We start from the raw sequence: 16,949 nt of genomic DNA on the forward strand, positions 1-16,949 counted from the left end.
ACCAGGCTGGCAGGTGGGGCCAGCCCAACATGAGCTCACACCGGGCCCATTCCCAAATCCCCGCTCTCGCCTCCCCGTGGCCCATCTCTATTTTCTCCCGATCCCACCTTCTTCCCCCTTCCCGGCCGCCATCTCTCTCGTCTCTTCTTCCATCTCCTCCGGCTTTTCCCCCTTCGTTATATAAACCCTAGACTAAAACCCCCGAGTCCCGCCCGATCCCTCTCGCCACAACCACCGTGCCGCGCGATCCCATTTCGAAAGTAAAAGGAGGAGCGCGCTCGTACTGAGCTCCGCGGAGCCCCAACCCTAGCGGCGCCGGCGGTTCAGATGGAGGCGCACGGCGACCAGCGGTGGCTGGTAGAGTGCCTGACGGCCACGCTCGACACCGCGCGCGACGTCCGCGCCTTCGCCGAGGAGTCGCTCTGCCAGGCCTCGCGTCTCCCTGGTTCGACACCTCCTACCTTTTCCCCCCTCTCTCGTCGACGATTGACTTGTAACTGATGAACAGAGCAATTCAGCTTCACGCGTTGGCCAGAAGCTGCTTTCTGCTCGAGTTTTTGGCTGCGCTCTAGTGACATTTCGACTGTAGATACTACGGGCGTGCAATTTACTAGTGAGAGCTGAGGGGTGAGCTGAGAGTTGATGGAGCTGAGGAGCGAGCTGAGAGTTGATGGGGATCCCCTAGGCGTGTGAGCCGTGACTTCAGGAATGATGATTGTTTTATTGTTGAAGCCTGGTTTGCTGCCGTAGCATTGCCCTGTTGGGGAGTGCTGAACATTAGTGCAGCATTGCTCTGGTTGCTAAGGCTCTGATTGGGATTGCTTTGCTCTATGTACACTCCTTCCCAGGAACACAACTTCTGTATGTTTTAATATGATAATAGCTGTGCGAGAACGTCTCTATCCATGTCCAAGTCTCTAGAGGGAACCTGGCCCCACTGTAGTTCACAGCGCAACTTGACAACAGGGAACCTGGCCCCACTGTAGTGCATGGCAGCTTCATTGATGCTGCTTTAAATTCTGTTAGAAGTGACACTCTTTCTAGCACTGAAAGTGTGATTGATCCGAGCACCATTCTTACAGGACCTCGTGTTGTAGTTAACTAAGGCGGTCATAGAATTAGCATGCTGTTGCAACTAGTAACCATACTTCGCATTCACATCCACGTATTCAATTTTGGTCTGTTGTTATATCTGTCAATTATTTGCCAATCAGGTTGAAACCTTTTGCTAGATTTGGGTTCATCACAATTCTTTGCCATATGAAGTACCATCAACTGATAATAGCCTATTTTTTTTCCTGTATTGTTTTTTCTCAGGATATGGAGCTGCCCTTACAAAAGTCACCATCAACAAAGAGATCCCGTTTGGTTTACGTCAGATATCCTTCCAGCCATTTATGTACATTGTTTTTTTTATCAAAATGTTGTGTTGAACGCTGTATTATTTTTCAGATTTCCTTTTTTCATGAGTTGGACTAGCTTTTGCTTTTTTTTTGTTGTTCCTTTACAACTTGCTACCTTGCTGCTGTCTTGCTAAAGCAGTTCATCAAGCAGCATTGGCAGGAAGATGAAGAGAATTTTGTGCCTCCTGTTGTTTCCGCTTCAGAAAAGGTACCAGCAAAATAGGACTTGAGTGAGAATGTGCCTTTGTTTCATTGCTTACTTGGCTTGCCCAACAATATGGTAGCAATTGCCATTTTGTTCTTTAATAAAAAAATGATTTAAAAAGTTACAGATTTGAAAAACTGCAAGAATGGGGAATGGTATCCACATTTTCAGAATAAATTTTAAAAATGATGCAACCTAGACTCATCATTGTTTGTCCAACACCTCTTTAGTCTTTACACTAGGCTAGACAGGTGCGGATGTTGGTGGGACCTGGCCGGGTCAGATCATTTGAGCTTCTAGGGAGAGAACTTCCATGGCTTGCATACTTAGAGTAAGCTCCAGGGGAGGCAGGCTGGCTGGCGGTGTGGCATGTCGCAGTGAGGTGGTAGGAACACTGCTGGCGGCGGACCGCGTCAGACAGCCAAATGGCTCGCGAGAGGGCATGGAAGGCACAATTTGCTGAGGGTGGGGGTGAGTGCTGTGGATTGTGGTGTTTATCTCGGGAAGCAGCAGCACACAGATGAATGAACATAGCTTGAAGTCATTTGATGCAAGATGGACAGCTGGGAGTGCCACCTGATGGAAAACAAAATCTCAGGTCCACTTTGGTAGAGCTTCACTTCTTGATTCTTGAACTTCACTTCCTGATTATCTGAACGAGTGATTCTGGTGGGGAGCAGGTGAGAATCAATTCTGAAGTGATTCCTGTGGCAAATGAATGGGGAGCAGTGGGAAGTGGTGGAGAGTGGGTTTTTATTTAGCTCCCAGCTCGTAGTGTTAATGGAGAAGTGATTCTCGTCAGCTTCCCACCAGAATCCAGTTGCATTTTAAGTGTTTGGCAGCGCTCTGCGGAAGCTGAGAGTGAAGTTGGGGCTGGGAGCTGTGCCAAAGGGGCCCTCAATTGCCTGATATATAGCATTCCCCTTTTTTCTAATGTGGGGACACTTCATTTTGATGTTTTATTCTTGGATTCTTGAATTGATGGTAGTTTTCTATGAGAAGAGCAGGGAAATAAGTTTTGAACATAATAAAATAGAAAGATGTATGTACAGTGAGATATTATGAGCCCAACTAGAGCCCGAAGGAAAAGAGAGGTGATGGCATCTAGGCGGTTCTGTGTTGATTTCTTGAGCAATGTTTTTTCTTTATGCGAAGCGAGATTGAACTTGTTACATTCCTTTCCGTTCATTTGTGAAGAGGATGTTTTCCAGTACATTCAAACAGACCAGAGGCCTTTATGATCTCGCTTGGGCATCCGTTATTGTAATTAATGCCATTGTTATGCTGTATGTATGTTATAAGAACAATAGACTACCACATGAAATTTTGAATTTTATGTTGTTAAATACATGTGTTGTATCTAATTTACATTCCTCCCAATGCTGTTTTGCTTCAGGTGGTCATACGGCAGCTCCTGCTTACCTCATTGGATGATTCTAATGGGAAAATTCGCACTGCTATTAGCATGGCTGTAGCAGCTATTGGGCAGCAAGATTGGCCTGAAGACTGGCCTGAGTTACTTCCAGTTCTCTTAAAGTTAATTGGCGATCAAAGCAATGGGAATGGAGGTAAATAACTTTTCTTGCTTTGTGGTATGTTGACGTACAGATATGCAGCTGTTTTAGGGGTATATTAATGGTCCTGGAGCTTAAACTCGATGCTGTCAATCTCCTAATAACGTAAGGTCCTCCAGTTGAGTTGTTTCTGTAATAATTCCTCGGACCAGAGTGCAAGATATCAAAGGAGTCCTCACTATCCAGGCTATAGTAGAATGCCTGCAAATTTGGGACTTTTGATGGTTTGATATTGCAGCATGATGTCCCTGATTAGCTTGTCTAGAAACTCACAAGGTTGGGCTGCTACTCCTGTAAGTAAGCATACAACACATATTTCTTTGGATCAATCAAATTTGTGCCTTCGAAGCGAGTTCGGAAAAAGCTGGATACCGCTGCAATGCAAGTTTTCCTTACGGTAGCTGTGAACAATCAATGTTTGATCGCCAACCGTCTTGCCAAATGGGGTCTGCCAGATCCTTGTGCCTGTGAGCCTGTCCCATATGTGACCAAGCCAATGAAATGATTCAGCATTTTACTTGTCTCTTGCTTATTCGCTCAGAAAGTCTGGAAGCTCATATTTCAGAAGTTGGGCTTGGTTAAATGGTCTCCACCAAAATTCAGCAACCCGTTTTTTGAGTTGGTGGTGCCAAATCCTAAAGATCAGCGAGATGGGCTGAACTCCTTGATAATCCTTGTGGCTTGGGAGCTTTGGAAGCACCAGTGCTTCTTAAATGGAGTCAATCCTAATGTTCTGATGGGTCCTTCAAGCAGTGGCAAATGAAAGTATCCTTTGGTACTCTGCGGGAGCCCATGCGCTCCAAGAGCTTCTCCTCGGTTGTTTACCCCGGATGCTTAGTCCATTTGTTGGTGTGTGTTTCTGGTCATGTTTCAAGCACAGTTATCCCTATTCCCTCCTGAAAAGGGTTTGTGTGTGTTTTGGGGAGGGGTTGTTTAAATCCCTCCTTGGTGTACCTTAATTTCATTTTTTTTCTCGAACATGCAAGAGAGTTGTGCGTCATTTCATTAAGGAAGAAAAGAGAGTATATGGGGAGAGTCCCCAAACGAAACACACACACAAACCTACAGCCCACACCAGGGATGATCTGGTTGCTAGATGTCTTTGATGAGCAAAGGTTGCGATTGCAGCCATGAGTACTACATTTTGCCATGGTATTTCATGTGAAAGAGGAGGGGAGGAGCACTGAGGAAAAGGAGAGGAGCACCAAGGAATAAAAGAGGCAGAGGTAGGGTCTGTAAAACAGCAGACCTATGGTGATGCAAGGAAGGCTGGAACGATGGGAGTTGTTTTGTTGGTGTGGACCGTTGTAGAGCTATTCTGGGAAGTGGGATTATTTGTTGACTTGGATCATCTGTGGCCGTGCTCTCAGAGTTGCTTGGGTTGCATAACAAGTTCATGTATGATTGATATTTCCTATTATGTTCACAGATAAATGGGCAAGTATCTGTGTCATCAGTCCATCCTGAGCAAGTTTCTTGAAGAGCTTGACCTATTTGGACACCTCGTTTTTACTGACTGGTTTACTTCCTGATACCTTTGCTTTGGACATCAGTGCACCCCAAATCTGAATAGCTTCATCTTAGGATGGTCTCATGGTTCAAGCACTGTGTTTATAACTGCATACTCCCTCCGTCCCAAAATAAATCAACTTCTGGCTATGTATGTCTAGATACATAGCCAAAAGTTGATTTATTTTGGGATGGAGGGAGTATATGATAATAATTATGATTGGATTTTTATACTAATGTCATTTCTTGAAGCAAGATTATGAGTTAAGTAATTTCATATTACAATCGAACTTCCGTTTTGCAGTTCGTGGAGCATTAAGATGCCTAGCCTTTCTATCGGATGATCTAGATGATACGTGTGTTCCAAAGCTAGTGCCAGAGCTATTCCCATCACTGTATAGAATAATATCATCTCCTCATGTATGTTCAGATTAATTCTTTTAGTATTTCTGTGTTCCTGTTGTCCATGTTTTCATGACAAATTGATAAGACAATTTCATTTGCTTTCGCCCATGAAAACAGCTGTATGAAAATTCTCTTCGCGCAAAGGCTTTTGCAATAGTCCATGCATGTATTTCCATGCTTGGATCAATGAGTGGTGTCTATAAGGTAGATTAACTGTTTGTTTACTATTGAGTTCCTTTTGCTGTTCTTCACATTGTGGGAACTGATGAGATTTTTGATGCAGAGAGATACAGCTAGTTTGATAACTTTGATGCTTGATCCACTAATAGAGCAATTCTCCATAGTTCTAAATTCCCCGGTGCAGTCCCAAAATTCTGATGACTGGAGCATGCAGATGGAGGTATATACATCATACAACCTATGTTGTGTCTGAATGCATGCATCACTTATATTTAGTAGTGATTCTTATACTTGTCTTATCCTCAGGTGCTCAAATGTTTACTTCAGCTTGTCCAGAACTTTCCTGGACTGCCCGAAGCTAAAATTTCTGGCAAGTATAGATACATCATATTTAAGCATTAGCTTGATCTTAGACCTTTGAATTTCTGATAAAATGGAGAATTTGTGCAGCCATTCTCCCTGCACTGTGGCAGACATTTGTTTCATCGTTCAAGACCTATCACCTGTCATACATTCAAGGTGCAGAAGATTTGGATTCTGTTAGTTATGATTCTGATGGCAGTGAAAGAAGTCTTGAGTCCTTCGAGATTCAGGTAGTTCTTTCTTTCCTTTTTTACTGATATGTCTTTTCTATTTTTTTGTCCTTTTAACTTCTATATATCTCACTCCATTTGCCACTATTTCTTTATGTTCTCATTTTTTTGCAGTTATTTGAGCTATGGACAACAATTGTGGGGAATTGTAGATTAGCAAAGGTTTGTCTTTCTAATGAATGTTTAGTGCATCATGTGTTTGTATTGATTTTCATGTTGTTCCACTAGGTCATTGGGGGGAACATTAAGGAGCTAGCATACTATACAATAGCCTTGCAACAAATAACTGAAGAACAGGTATGAACTGGCTGAAACACTATAACTGTACACATGTGATGCTTCCTTTGTTCTTTTTGAATCATTGTTTGGACTGCTGCACTTAATTAAGGATAAACAGAAGTGAACCACATACACATTAAATTATGGCTTCCGCAGCTATGTTTTGGTGTCCCCACTTAAATGGGGGAATTGTACAGTGCAGAGCACAGCCAACAAGTTAAAGAGTCGATTTAGAGTTAGTTTTCTTTTTTTTTTTCTCGAACACGCAGGAGAGCTGCGTATCATTATATTAAGAAGAAAAAAGGGGGGTTTAGGAACCCCTTACAGCACCATACACACCCCAACACACTTCACAAGACACAATCCGTCTCTCTCTAGACAAAGACCTGACCCTCGACCACTAGTAGTAGGAGAACTCACCCATTGGCTGGCTCTAGAGCAAGGAGATGGGAAACTCCTCGAGCTCCGGCCAGACTCCAGAGGTGAAGTTCGTCCTTAACTACAGCTAAAACTCCATTAAGACTAGGTTAAATCCCATCAAACACACATCTGTTACGGTGGTTCCAAATAGACCAAAGCTCCTAGAATGATGAGAGATTTCAGACCCTTTCTTGCCTGATCATCGATTCCCCTGTTTGTGCCTGCACACCAGTCATTAAGGAAGATGTCTTCGGGCTGGGGAGAAAGGCCCTGCAGGCCGACCCTCTGAAGAATATTGAACCACACTTGGCGGGAGAATACACATGATACTAGCAGGTGGTTAATTGTTTCTTCAGCCTGATCACACAGCGGGCAACGTTCAGGGTGAGGCAGCCCCCTTTTAGCAAGGCGGTCTGCTGTCCAGCACCTGTTATGTGCAACCAGCCACATGAAAAACTTGCATTTGCCCGGTGCCCAACTCTTCCACATTCTTTCCCCTGGCCTGAACTCAGCACCAATGAAGAACGCCTCATATGCTGATTTTGCTGAATAAGAACCTGAGGCAGAAAACTGCCAAACATGAGAGTCATCAACATCAGGTTGCAATACCACCTCTGAAAGGAGATCCCACAGCCTGAAATATTCTGCCAAAACTGCCACTGTAATAGCCCCCCTGATATCTCGAACCCATCTCAGCTCTGTCATTGCTTCAAAAACTGTTCTCTTCCTTGCTCTTTTAGGCACTGAACCATAGAGGTTTAGAGGTTAGGCACAAGTTAGGCTAAGCTCTGACCATGCAACCATCGGCCAGTCCAGAACAGAGTGTTCCTGCCATTGCCAACTTCTGAAATTATGGCCACCGCAAAGAAAGCCTTTACTGAGGGGTGGACTTGAATCTGGAAGGCCTCCCTTGGCCGATCAGGTTCAGTTTTTTGCAGCCACAACCATCGCATACGGAGAGCCCATCCTAGCTGCTGCAAACTAGAAATCCCAAGTCCTCCAAGTTCAGGTGGCCGGGTAACCTTAGGCCAAGCCACCAAGCAATGGCCACCGCTCGCATCTTTAGTTATGTTTCTTCTTGACATGCTATTTAAGAAAGCAAATGGAATATACTTTTTGCAAATAGTTTGTCTATTAGTCACTCTTCACATTTCTTTTTTCTTTTTATTTGTTATCCATGTAATGGTTATGCATTAATGTTTTGTTTTTCTAGGTGCAAAGCTGGTCACGTGATGCTAACCAGTATGTAGCTGATGAGGATGACCTAACCTATAGCTGCCGTGTGTCTGGTACAAACTGCAGTACTGATATATATTTTTGTTTACTTGGTAGGCTTATTAAGAGCGCAATTCTGTTTTTTTTTCTCTCGAACAACGCAGGAGAGCTGCGTGTCATCATTTCATTAAGAAGAAGAAAAGGGGGCTACAAGGGAGAGGTCAAAGACCAATCCTGAACCCCCCACCAGAATGTTACAAAGGGAGGGTCGAGAGAGTGAGAGACCAATCCCAAAAACCCCACACAGCACCAAAACTAAAAGAAGAAACGAGTAAACCAGCAAACACACACAACCCAGCGCAATTCTGTTTACCAGTGTATTGCTTTTTCTCTAAGAACCATAAAATTGGCAGAACCGCAGAAGCTAGTATCAATGAACTAAATTTCTGCTACTACTGTTACTGACTGCCTTGAAGCCTAAGTGTTCAAAGATGTCTTTCTTTGAGTTCTGCTTTTGTTTATAAGAGAGACCCTTGTAATCTACCCTTGAATTGGAACTTGTTAGTCGCTTGGTTGCAATACTTCCTCACTTCTTACTGGTTTTCAGGGTCTCTTTTGCTGGAAGAGATAGTAACGGTTTATGAAGATTATGGAATTGACTCAATTTTGGAAGCTTCACAAATGCATTTTCATGAATCACGAGAATTGAAGGAAGCGGGTTCTGCTGAGTGGTGGAGAGTGAGTTCTTTGGTTTTGTTATATTAGATATAAAAGAGCTTGAGTTTCTTCTTACCTCTTACGAATGATGTTTCATTGCTTATCATATTCATCGCTGTTGCTTTAAGTCTAAGTATTGTTTAGCATTAACCCATATTTATACTTTAAATATTATAATTAGTATCACCCCAAACATTCTATTTAACTTTGCTGATATTATGTTCATGATGGTTTCTGGTCTGATATCTAATGCAACATTTTCTTTGTGGCAGCTGCATGAAGCATCACTTTTTGCTCTAGGTTCACTGTCAGAACAGTTGTCTGAATCGCAGGTTGGTATATACTTGTTTTGCTTCTGCTGAGCAGTTCGTTACATCAACTGATTTTCTATTGGTATATAGTGCAAGATTTTACTCCCCTTGTTTAGGGAAGTCTTTTTGAACCCTTTTTAAGGTTTTCTTCAACCTGCATACAAGTTCGACTATTAATTTTTATTGTGATATATTTTCGACACAGAACAGAATAATGATGGCATGAATTTATTGACAAAGAATTGGCTGATATAATTTGCCCATATATCATTAAACAACGACAAAAATAATTTGATCTAACTGTTGACCCCATGTGCCTACTGTGGTGCTTTTTTTGTTGACTAGGAGTAGCATTTGAACATGTGACTTTGAATGCGGAAAGCCTCATGCTACTTGTTTAGCAGCCTTGATGTTGTGTTGCTGCAGTCTGCACAGCTGGGCACCTGGGACTCACCATGGTTCAACTTGCGATGTCCTTGTGAGAGATTCCCATTTCTGTGCATGGGCTAGTGATGGGATTGCTGGGTTTACAATGGATATGGTAGGGACTAAGGGAGTGGGGAATATATGTGTTTTTGAGATGGTTATATGACAGTTATGGATATGGGCCAGAGCTGAGAACCTGGGATCTCAGAGTATGAGTATGTAATGTTTTTTGTTAGAAAAACTCCAGCAGGGCCCTTAAACAGGCCCCTAAACTAAAATTTGAGGGCCCATGTTAAAAACACCATGTCCAACATGGCCCTTATTTGAGCCCTCAAAATGAGCAGGCCCTCAAATCTACTTCCATGGCCCTCGTTTCTGCGGGCGTCTCCCCTGCTCCCCGTACAGTAGTTGACAGGTTTCCACCCCACACGCACTTTTTCCCAGTTCTGGTGCCTGGACCGCGCCACCGCCGCCGCCGTCGTCTGCCCATCTCCAAGTCCAGCACTGCCCTTCCCCACCTCCAAAGACGCCTAGACTGACCTCCCCCACTTCCCCTCCCTGATTAGCCACGGTGGATCGGCGGCCTCTTCCTCGTCTGGGCTACCCTCCCCCTCCCTGATGAGCCCTGATGGATCCTCGTCCTCCCCTGACGAGCCATGGCGGATCCTCATCGTCCTCCTCCCGTCGTGGGTCAGGTCCCGTCTGGGCTACCCTCGGCGGATCCTCATCCTCCTCCCGGCAAGGGTAGTTTGTCTTGTCCGCATCTAGCTCAGTAGATAGAGTGAGGAGGAAGAACAGGGAATGACGAGTGGGTCCTATATGTCAGTTTATATTGGAATGGATTTGAGGAGCGAGGAAGAACAGGGAATGACGAGTGGGTCCTATATGTCAGTTTCTATTGGAATGGATTTGAGGGCTCCTGTTGGAGCAGATACAACAATAATAATAAAAAAAACAGGCCCTGAAATGTAGGGGGAGTCCTCAAATCAAAAGTAGGGACCTTGATTTGAGGGCTCCTGCTGGAGTTGCTCTTAACATATGTCAATTATGTTATATTATCTCGCATGGATGTTGCAGTTGGCAGATTTAACAGTTCATGCTAACTGTCCAACTGCCCAACTCTCTGTCTGTAAAGCTGAAGGAATTGCCTAACAGTTATCTTCAATAATGTAAGATCTAATAATGTTTTTTTTTTTGTAAATGAAGCGGTGTATTACTCTAAGAGGCAAAGTAGAGAGTCGTTCATTATGATTTTATTTTCTTTTGAAATGACTAAAACAAACTATGGAAGTTGTGCTCTTATTTATAATGTGCTTTTTGCTGTTTAGGATTCTGGTTTGACAAAATACAATGTGCGGGATTTACTTGAGCAAATGCTAATTGACATTATGGGAACAGGTATATTTCTCTACTCTAGGGTGGTGAATTCTTGTGTGGCCTGTTTTATGACTAATCTTGTGATTTTTAGGGGTGCATCAGTACCCATTTCTCCATGCACGTGCATTTTCTAATGTGGCTAAGTTTTCTTCAGTGGTAAGTTTCCTTTCTTTCCTGCTTTTGTTTTCCTTTATTTTTAGCAAGCTTAATTCAAAAAACATGACAGATAAGTAAAGGGATCAGTGAACAATATCTATGCAATGTGGCTCATGCGATTGCCTCAGATGTGTAAGACCTATATTCTTGTTTTGTAATTTTCTTTCTAAATGCACAAGGAAAATGTTGCATTTATCTGTGAATTATTTATGTCGCAGGCCGCCCCTAGTTAAAGTTGGTGCCTGTAGGGCACTGGCCCAACTTTTACCAGAATCTAATCAGAATCTGATTCAACCAAACATTATGGGCATACTCTCATCTCTTGTTGATCTTTTGCGGCAGGTAGTTATTGTTGTAAATATTGCCTTTCTTGACTCAAATGACATAACTAATGTGGAGTTTTAGCAGGCATCTGATGAAACACTGCATCTTGTTCTAGAAACCCTGCAATCAGCAATCAAATCTGGTATGCCAGCATGTTTGTGTATCCACTCTGTAGCAAAAAGATGTTATATATACTGTATTGACACTAGAATTGTGTGCTGTTTTTTTCATCTGATAATGTAGGTGGAGAACAATCAACTTTAATTGAGCCTGTCATTTCCCCCATCATACTGGATGTTTGGGCACAACACATTGCTGACCCGTTCATCAGCATTGATGCTGTCGAAGTGTTAGAGGTATGTTTTCGTCAGAACTGGAAAGCTCCAGTGCTGTACATATACTTAGTTTTTTTTTAGAACCACTATGTACAGAATTCTTTTTGATTGCATTATGGAGCTGACCAGAAGAAGAATTGTTAGATGAATTAACGTTGATGTATACTAAGTATTTGGTAGTGATATACTTTTTTTCGAAGCACTTAATGTCATCGTTGAGCATTTTAGTACGGCCTCAAAGCAAATCCTTTACTTTCATTATGGTTATGTGGTTTGTTTCTCTATGCAGTATTTTATGTCATTCTATAACATTTCCCTGTGCACCTGTTATCATTTGTTAGCAGAAAGCAAAAATTATTTTTTTCTGGCTTTTGAGCTCCTTAAAGTTACATTTAACATAATTCCTTAGTTTTTAGGCCATCAAGAATGCTCCTGGATGCTTACAGCCGCTTGTGTCTCGAATCCTCCCAACAATTGGATCCATTTTAGCAAAAGTAAGATGCCAATGCCAGTTTACACATCACTGCCATTGTTCTTTCTTTCTGCGTCTGCCTACATTATGCAATTTAATTTCTGGTCGATTTGCTACTTGCTAGCCCAAGGTCCAGCCAGATGGACTGGTTGCAGGTTCACTGGACCTTTTGACGATGGTACTCAAAGTATGTCTTGCATATCTCAGAAGTCCTATGAAGCTAAATGCAAAACATTTCTTTTAAAGTGGTTATTTCTAAAGCTGCTCTGCACATTTCAGAATGCTCCAGCTGCTGTGGTTAAAGCAGTCTTCGACACTTGCTTTGTTTCTACTGTTCAAATTGTTCTTGAAAGTGATGACCATGGAGAGATGCAGGTACATGCTAAAACACGGTTCATTTGCACATTTGGGCTATCCATCTGTATCACAGTAGTTGTCTGGTACACATGTATGAGGCATATTATTAAGTAATATTTAAAATAATTGCACTGAACTTGTACTTATCAGCTAAAATTACTTGTATGCGTATATCTATAAGGTCAAGAATGATCCAATTCTGTAAAGTTTTACTCAGCTGTTGCCTCTAGCCTCTAGGTGTATGTACCAGATGAAAATTGTGAAACAGAGGTTGTTGCTAACCTACTTTGTTTTGAAATGTATCCCTAATAGTAGCTATTCTCAACTAGAATGCGACAGAATGCTTGGCAGCATTCATATCAGGTGGCCGGCAGGAGTTGCTTGTCTGGGGTGGTGAACAAGGACACTCACTCAAGATGCTACTTGATGCAGCTTCAAGGTAATGTCAGAATCAGTCTTATAGAAGATACCACAGTACCTACAATCCTAGATGATCATCTTAGTGACCTGAGAAATATCCAAAAGCAACACAATGCTGGACCCATCTTGATTTGATGCTGGGAACTCATATTTGTTTCCTCTTGCAACAGCAAACTATATTTTTGAAATGGGACTTTCTGTTGAAATTGAAGCATAATGCTTTGTGGTGGATTAAAAGATTCACCAGAATCTGCATATTCTCTGTGCCTTCTGTTGTTTAAATCCAAATTGTAAGTAGTTCTCGCTTTTCTAGGTACATAGATTTTGCTACACACCTAGTAAAGCTATGTATATCTTGAAAAGCCAGAACAACTTACGATTTGGAATGGAGGGAGTACATTTCTTCTATACAATGCACCAGCCTACACCTTATCCAGATGTTCTAAGTGTTTTTTTTTTGTCTGTTTACTGCTTTCATGGTTCTTAATGGTTGTGCAGGCTTTTAGATCCAGCGTTAGAAAGTTCAGTATCACTCTTTGTTGGAAGCTTTGTCTTGCAACTCATTTTACAAATACCTCTACACCTGTCTCCCCACATACCGGATCTTATTGCTGCTATTGTGAGACGTATGCAAACGAGCAGCATCACAGGATTGAAAAGCTCGCTTATTGTTATAATAGCCAGATTAGTAAGTCTCTCTCTCTCTCTCTCTCTCTCATACCTAAGGTGTGTTAACTGTTAACTCTCTGGCATTTGTGGTGAAAGATTACTCTAGTTACTTAAGCTTGTCCAAGATGTGTCCTCAGTTCACTCTGCCTGCAGGTACATATGAGTGCACGAAATGTTGATGGGTTCATCAATCTATTGCTTTCTATCCCTGCACAGGGGTATGGCAATTCACTTGTTTATATTATGTCAGAATGGTCACAACTACAAGGCAAGTGTTGACCGGATCATATCATCGTATATTGAATTTTGAAACCAATTTGCCTTCTCACCTGTTTCACTGAATATGCTTCCATGTTAAATATCCTTCATAGGTGAAATTCAGGGAGCCTACCAGATAAAGGTAACAACGACTGCATTAGCTCTTCTCATATCAACTCGTCACCCTGAGCTATCCAAGGTTGAAGTTCAAGGGCATCTTATTAAGGTACCGTTGGTAAGAATTGGTGTTCTACAGCTAGTACCTTGCCTGATTCGGAGCCTGACCCAGAAACATGCAGACTAGTGCAGGTATAACGACACGTTCAAAAGCTCGAGTGACTCCTGATCAATGGACCAAGATTCCACTCCCAGCTAAGGTAACAGTTGATTATTCACATTTCCATTCCCGTCAATGTTTCAAATCTAGGTAGGAAGCACTCTGTATTTGGTATGTAGCCATGCATTACCCAATTTTTCCACACATGTGACAAGATTCTTTTTTTTTCCAACCTGGTCTTATGCACCAGCAGTTCAGCACCCAGCAAAGTAGAAAACTGTGGTGAGCTTCTCTTGAGGTAGCCAAAGTGTGTTTGTGAATTTAATTGCTTAATTTGAAACAAGTGTGGCAAGAATGTGGTAACACACACCAAAAAAAAAAAAAAAAAACTCGACCGGGGGGTTAAGACTGCCCCCGCAGCATTACAAATAAGGACCTTCTCACCCAGGCGAGAAAACCCCCGAACCCCCACCCCCACCCTTACACGGTGGCTTTCCGTCGCCCAAGTGAGAATTGGGCCGGTGCCCCCCCAGTGCTTTGGTTATGGGGACGGACGAGGGGATTTTTTTAACCTCAGCCTGAAATTCGCTCCCACGGGGAGTCGAACCCAGGACCTGAGGAGTGCCGCTGGGTCACCTAACCGTTTGAGCTAGGCGCTCTTTGGCAGAATGTGGTAACATGATAACAACCTTGTTAGTATACAAACCAAATGGCCATTATATGTCTAATATATTCTGTTAAGTGTTAACTAATGTTTAATGTGACATTAATCATCAAGTAGCCTTTTCTTAGCAATTGCTACTTAATATTCTTGAATTTGTATTATGCAGATCTTCTCATTGTTAGCAGATACTTTAGCTGAAATTCTGGAACAAATTGGTGCTGGTGATGACGATGACTGCGAAGAGGTTTCTACACATCTCATCATTTCAAATTATTAACTGCAGTGCTTGTTTGATCCGAAAGTTCCAACTTTTTTTGCCTTTTAGGATAGTGACTGGGAAGAAGTGCAGAATGGTGACGCTAGCATATCAGATGATATCATACACTCAGCATCTGTTCCTTCAATCGCTAATCCATCAGTTGAACATTTAAATGCAATGGCAAAAGTTTTTGATGAGGTTTGTTAGCAACCAGGTTTGCTCCTTTGGTAGTTCTGTCATATTTATGCCATATTTACCTGGAGCTGTACAACAGGATGATGATGATAGTTATGACGATGATCTGACAAAAACTGACCCTCTTAATGAGGTTTGTTTCCACTGCAGAAAAGATCTTCGATTTGAATTAGATGATGTCAGTCAAATAATCCGTCTCCTGTGCAGGTGAAGTTAGCGGACTTCCTGACAAACATCTTTGCCAACTTGTGGGAGAATGATCAACCAATGTTTGAATATCTTTGCCAGGTAAAATGTCATTTGACCAGTTGCTTTGCATTATCAATCGTTCAACAGATATGAATATGGCCTAGGTAAAACGAACAAATCCACATCAACATTGTCCTCTAATAAATCCTTTGCAGGGCCTATCGGATTCACAGAGGTCAGCTGTTGAAAAGGTTTTGAGGAGGTGAAGAGTTAACATGATTGGGATCCCGTCTTGCATCTTTTGGGATATATATTTCTTCATATTAGTTAGCGAGTCTTGTAGGCTTACCTATGGATTGGTTGTCATGCTTGTTATATGTTTATTGGTGTAAAACTGATACATCCCTGAAGCCGGTGTAGTGAGGTTTTGTTAGTGTAGGTTTCTTGATGTTCTTTGTATTTTTTCTTTGGGGAACATATGTTCTTTGTATTTAAAATCTACAAGATGTGTGTATTTGTTGTAACGGGTGTGGTGATGTTGGGTATTCATGTCTTAAGAATTCCCGGCTTCAGGTGTTCTTGACGTTGAATTTCTCCGGGGGGGCCTTGTTTCTTTATTCATCAGTTTATTCATGTATGGTGTATGGGGTAGCTGAGCTCCAGTGGCCAACTGAAATGTTATTTATAGAATGTTTGCCTAGTGGACACATCTTGGCACGCTTGAAGCTAGGCAAATTAGATGGAGTTAGTAGACTTCAAACAATGTTAAGAATTTGATCAATTAGCTTTAGGGTTGGTTTGACAAATGTGGTATATGCTAGCAGCTTCAGGATATGTGCCAATTGGGCCTTTAATTAGTTAATAGCTCCTGGTGTCTGGTGAAAGAGAAACATGTAGCTCCTCGAGAGGAGGCACCATGCCCCATCCCCCACTTCCATGTTGTTGGTGTCTGCATGTCGACATCCTCGGTTTTTGATCTATTGACAACTGGTTGCCGATTCTAACTGATATAGGTTCTCATCATGAAAAAATAAAATGAGGGACCATGGCATCTTCCTCACCACGGAAGTTTGGTTAATTAGTTAATATTAGTATATGTGTCCGTGTGTTGCAAAGGAATCTAATATGTATAGTAGTCCGATATTATTGTTAGACGTGTTTTGTTTTAACTTATATAAGCATGAATCATGAGTTCGCGTCATATATGAGATATGGAGAGCGCGATCCAATATGAATTGGAATCAGACCCTGGATCAATCATCGTTAGATGCTACTTGTTCTAACTTGTTTGAATATGAGTCATAAATACAGATCAAATAAAAAAAACTAGGAGAAAATAACTATTCACTGTCCGGGTAATTAGAGAGGTGGATAAAAAAAACTCGGCCTACAGTGGGCAGACAGACCCCGCAGTTTTTGCGTTAAGAAGAAGACCTCTCACGCAGGTCGAGAAACCTCACGAACCCCATACACCGCCCTCACACAAGGGCCCGTAACCCTGTGAGTGGGTCGGAACCTTTTTACCTGTGCTTTGGGACGTGGGACGTGCGATGTGTTTTTTTTTTTCTGCACAAACTGCGCATTACCGCAGCTGTGCCCTTGTTTAACAAAGGCCACATAACAATGTATTGGATTCATTCAGTTCAAAAAAACTGTATTAGATTTTGTCACTTTGCCTATTTCAACATGTTTGAGTTTGTAAGGAACTTTAGGTAGCCTTCACCATTTTTACAAACAAGAGTTCACTGTCAAATTCAGAG

General features: G+C 42.2%; 1 protein-coding gene across 2 annotated transcripts; it reads left to right on the top strand.

Annotated features, from left to right (window-relative positions):
- Positions 1-102: 102 nt before the first annotated feature.
- On the top strand, positions 103-15,822 carry LOC136521442 (uncharacterized). Of its 2 annotated transcripts, XM_066515182.1 has the most exons (33): positions 103-445; positions 1,318-1,379; positions 1,519-1,611; positions 3,005-3,176; positions 4,996-5,111; positions 5,214-5,300; positions 5,380-5,496; positions 5,583-5,646; positions 5,727-5,869; positions 5,984-6,031; positions 6,098-6,166; positions 7,782-7,857; positions 8,391-8,521; positions 8,773-8,832; positions 10,566-10,635; positions 10,706-10,770; positions 10,841-10,902; positions 10,989-11,112; positions 11,179-11,236; positions 11,338-11,450; positions 11,846-11,923; positions 12,026-12,088; positions 12,181-12,276; positions 12,588-12,697; positions 13,177-13,366; positions 13,501-13,615; positions 13,719-13,831; positions 13,905-13,982; positions 14,713-14,790; positions 14,872-15,003; positions 15,080-15,133; positions 15,208-15,288; positions 15,405-15,822. In XM_066515182.1, exons 1-33 carry the CDS (start codon positions 328-330, stop codon positions 15,453-15,455), a joined length of 3,087 nt encoding a protein of 1,028 aa, XP_066371279.1. In that variant the 5' UTR covers positions 103-327; the 3' UTR covers positions 15,456-15,822. The 2 variants fall into 2 exon arrangements, with proteins under 2 accessions (XP_066371279.1, XP_066371278.1); XM_066515181.1 differs by lacking the exons at positions 103-445; positions 1,318-1,379 and having other exon boundaries at positions 1,467-1,611; positions 11,176-11,236.
- Positions 15,823-16,949: the final 1,127 nt, after the last annotated feature.

This window comes from Miscanthus floridulus, chromosome 18 (assembly GCF_019320115.1).
Source record: "Miscanthus floridulus cultivar M001 chromosome 18, ASM1932011v1, whole genome shotgun sequence".
NCBI classification, from domain to species: Eukaryota; Viridiplantae; Streptophyta; class Magnoliopsida; order Poales; family Poaceae; genus Miscanthus; species Miscanthus floridulus.

What these genes read in the sequence shown, in the direction of transcription:
- LOC136521442 (XM_066515182.1), top strand. Translation starts at nt 328, where the DNA reads ATGGAGGCGCACGGCGACCAGCGGTGGCTGGTAGAGTGCCTGACGGCC. An exon ending in CTACTTGATGCAGCTTCAAG is followed by an intron (nt 12,698 to 13,176) that starts GTAATGTCAGAA and finishes ATGGTTGTGCAG; the next exon opens with GCTTTTAGATCCAGCGTTAG. An exon ending in AAACTGACCCTCTTAATGAG is followed by an intron (nt 15,134 to 15,207) that starts GTTTGTTTCCAC and finishes TCTCCTGTGCAG; the next exon opens with GTGAAGTTAGCGGACTTCCT.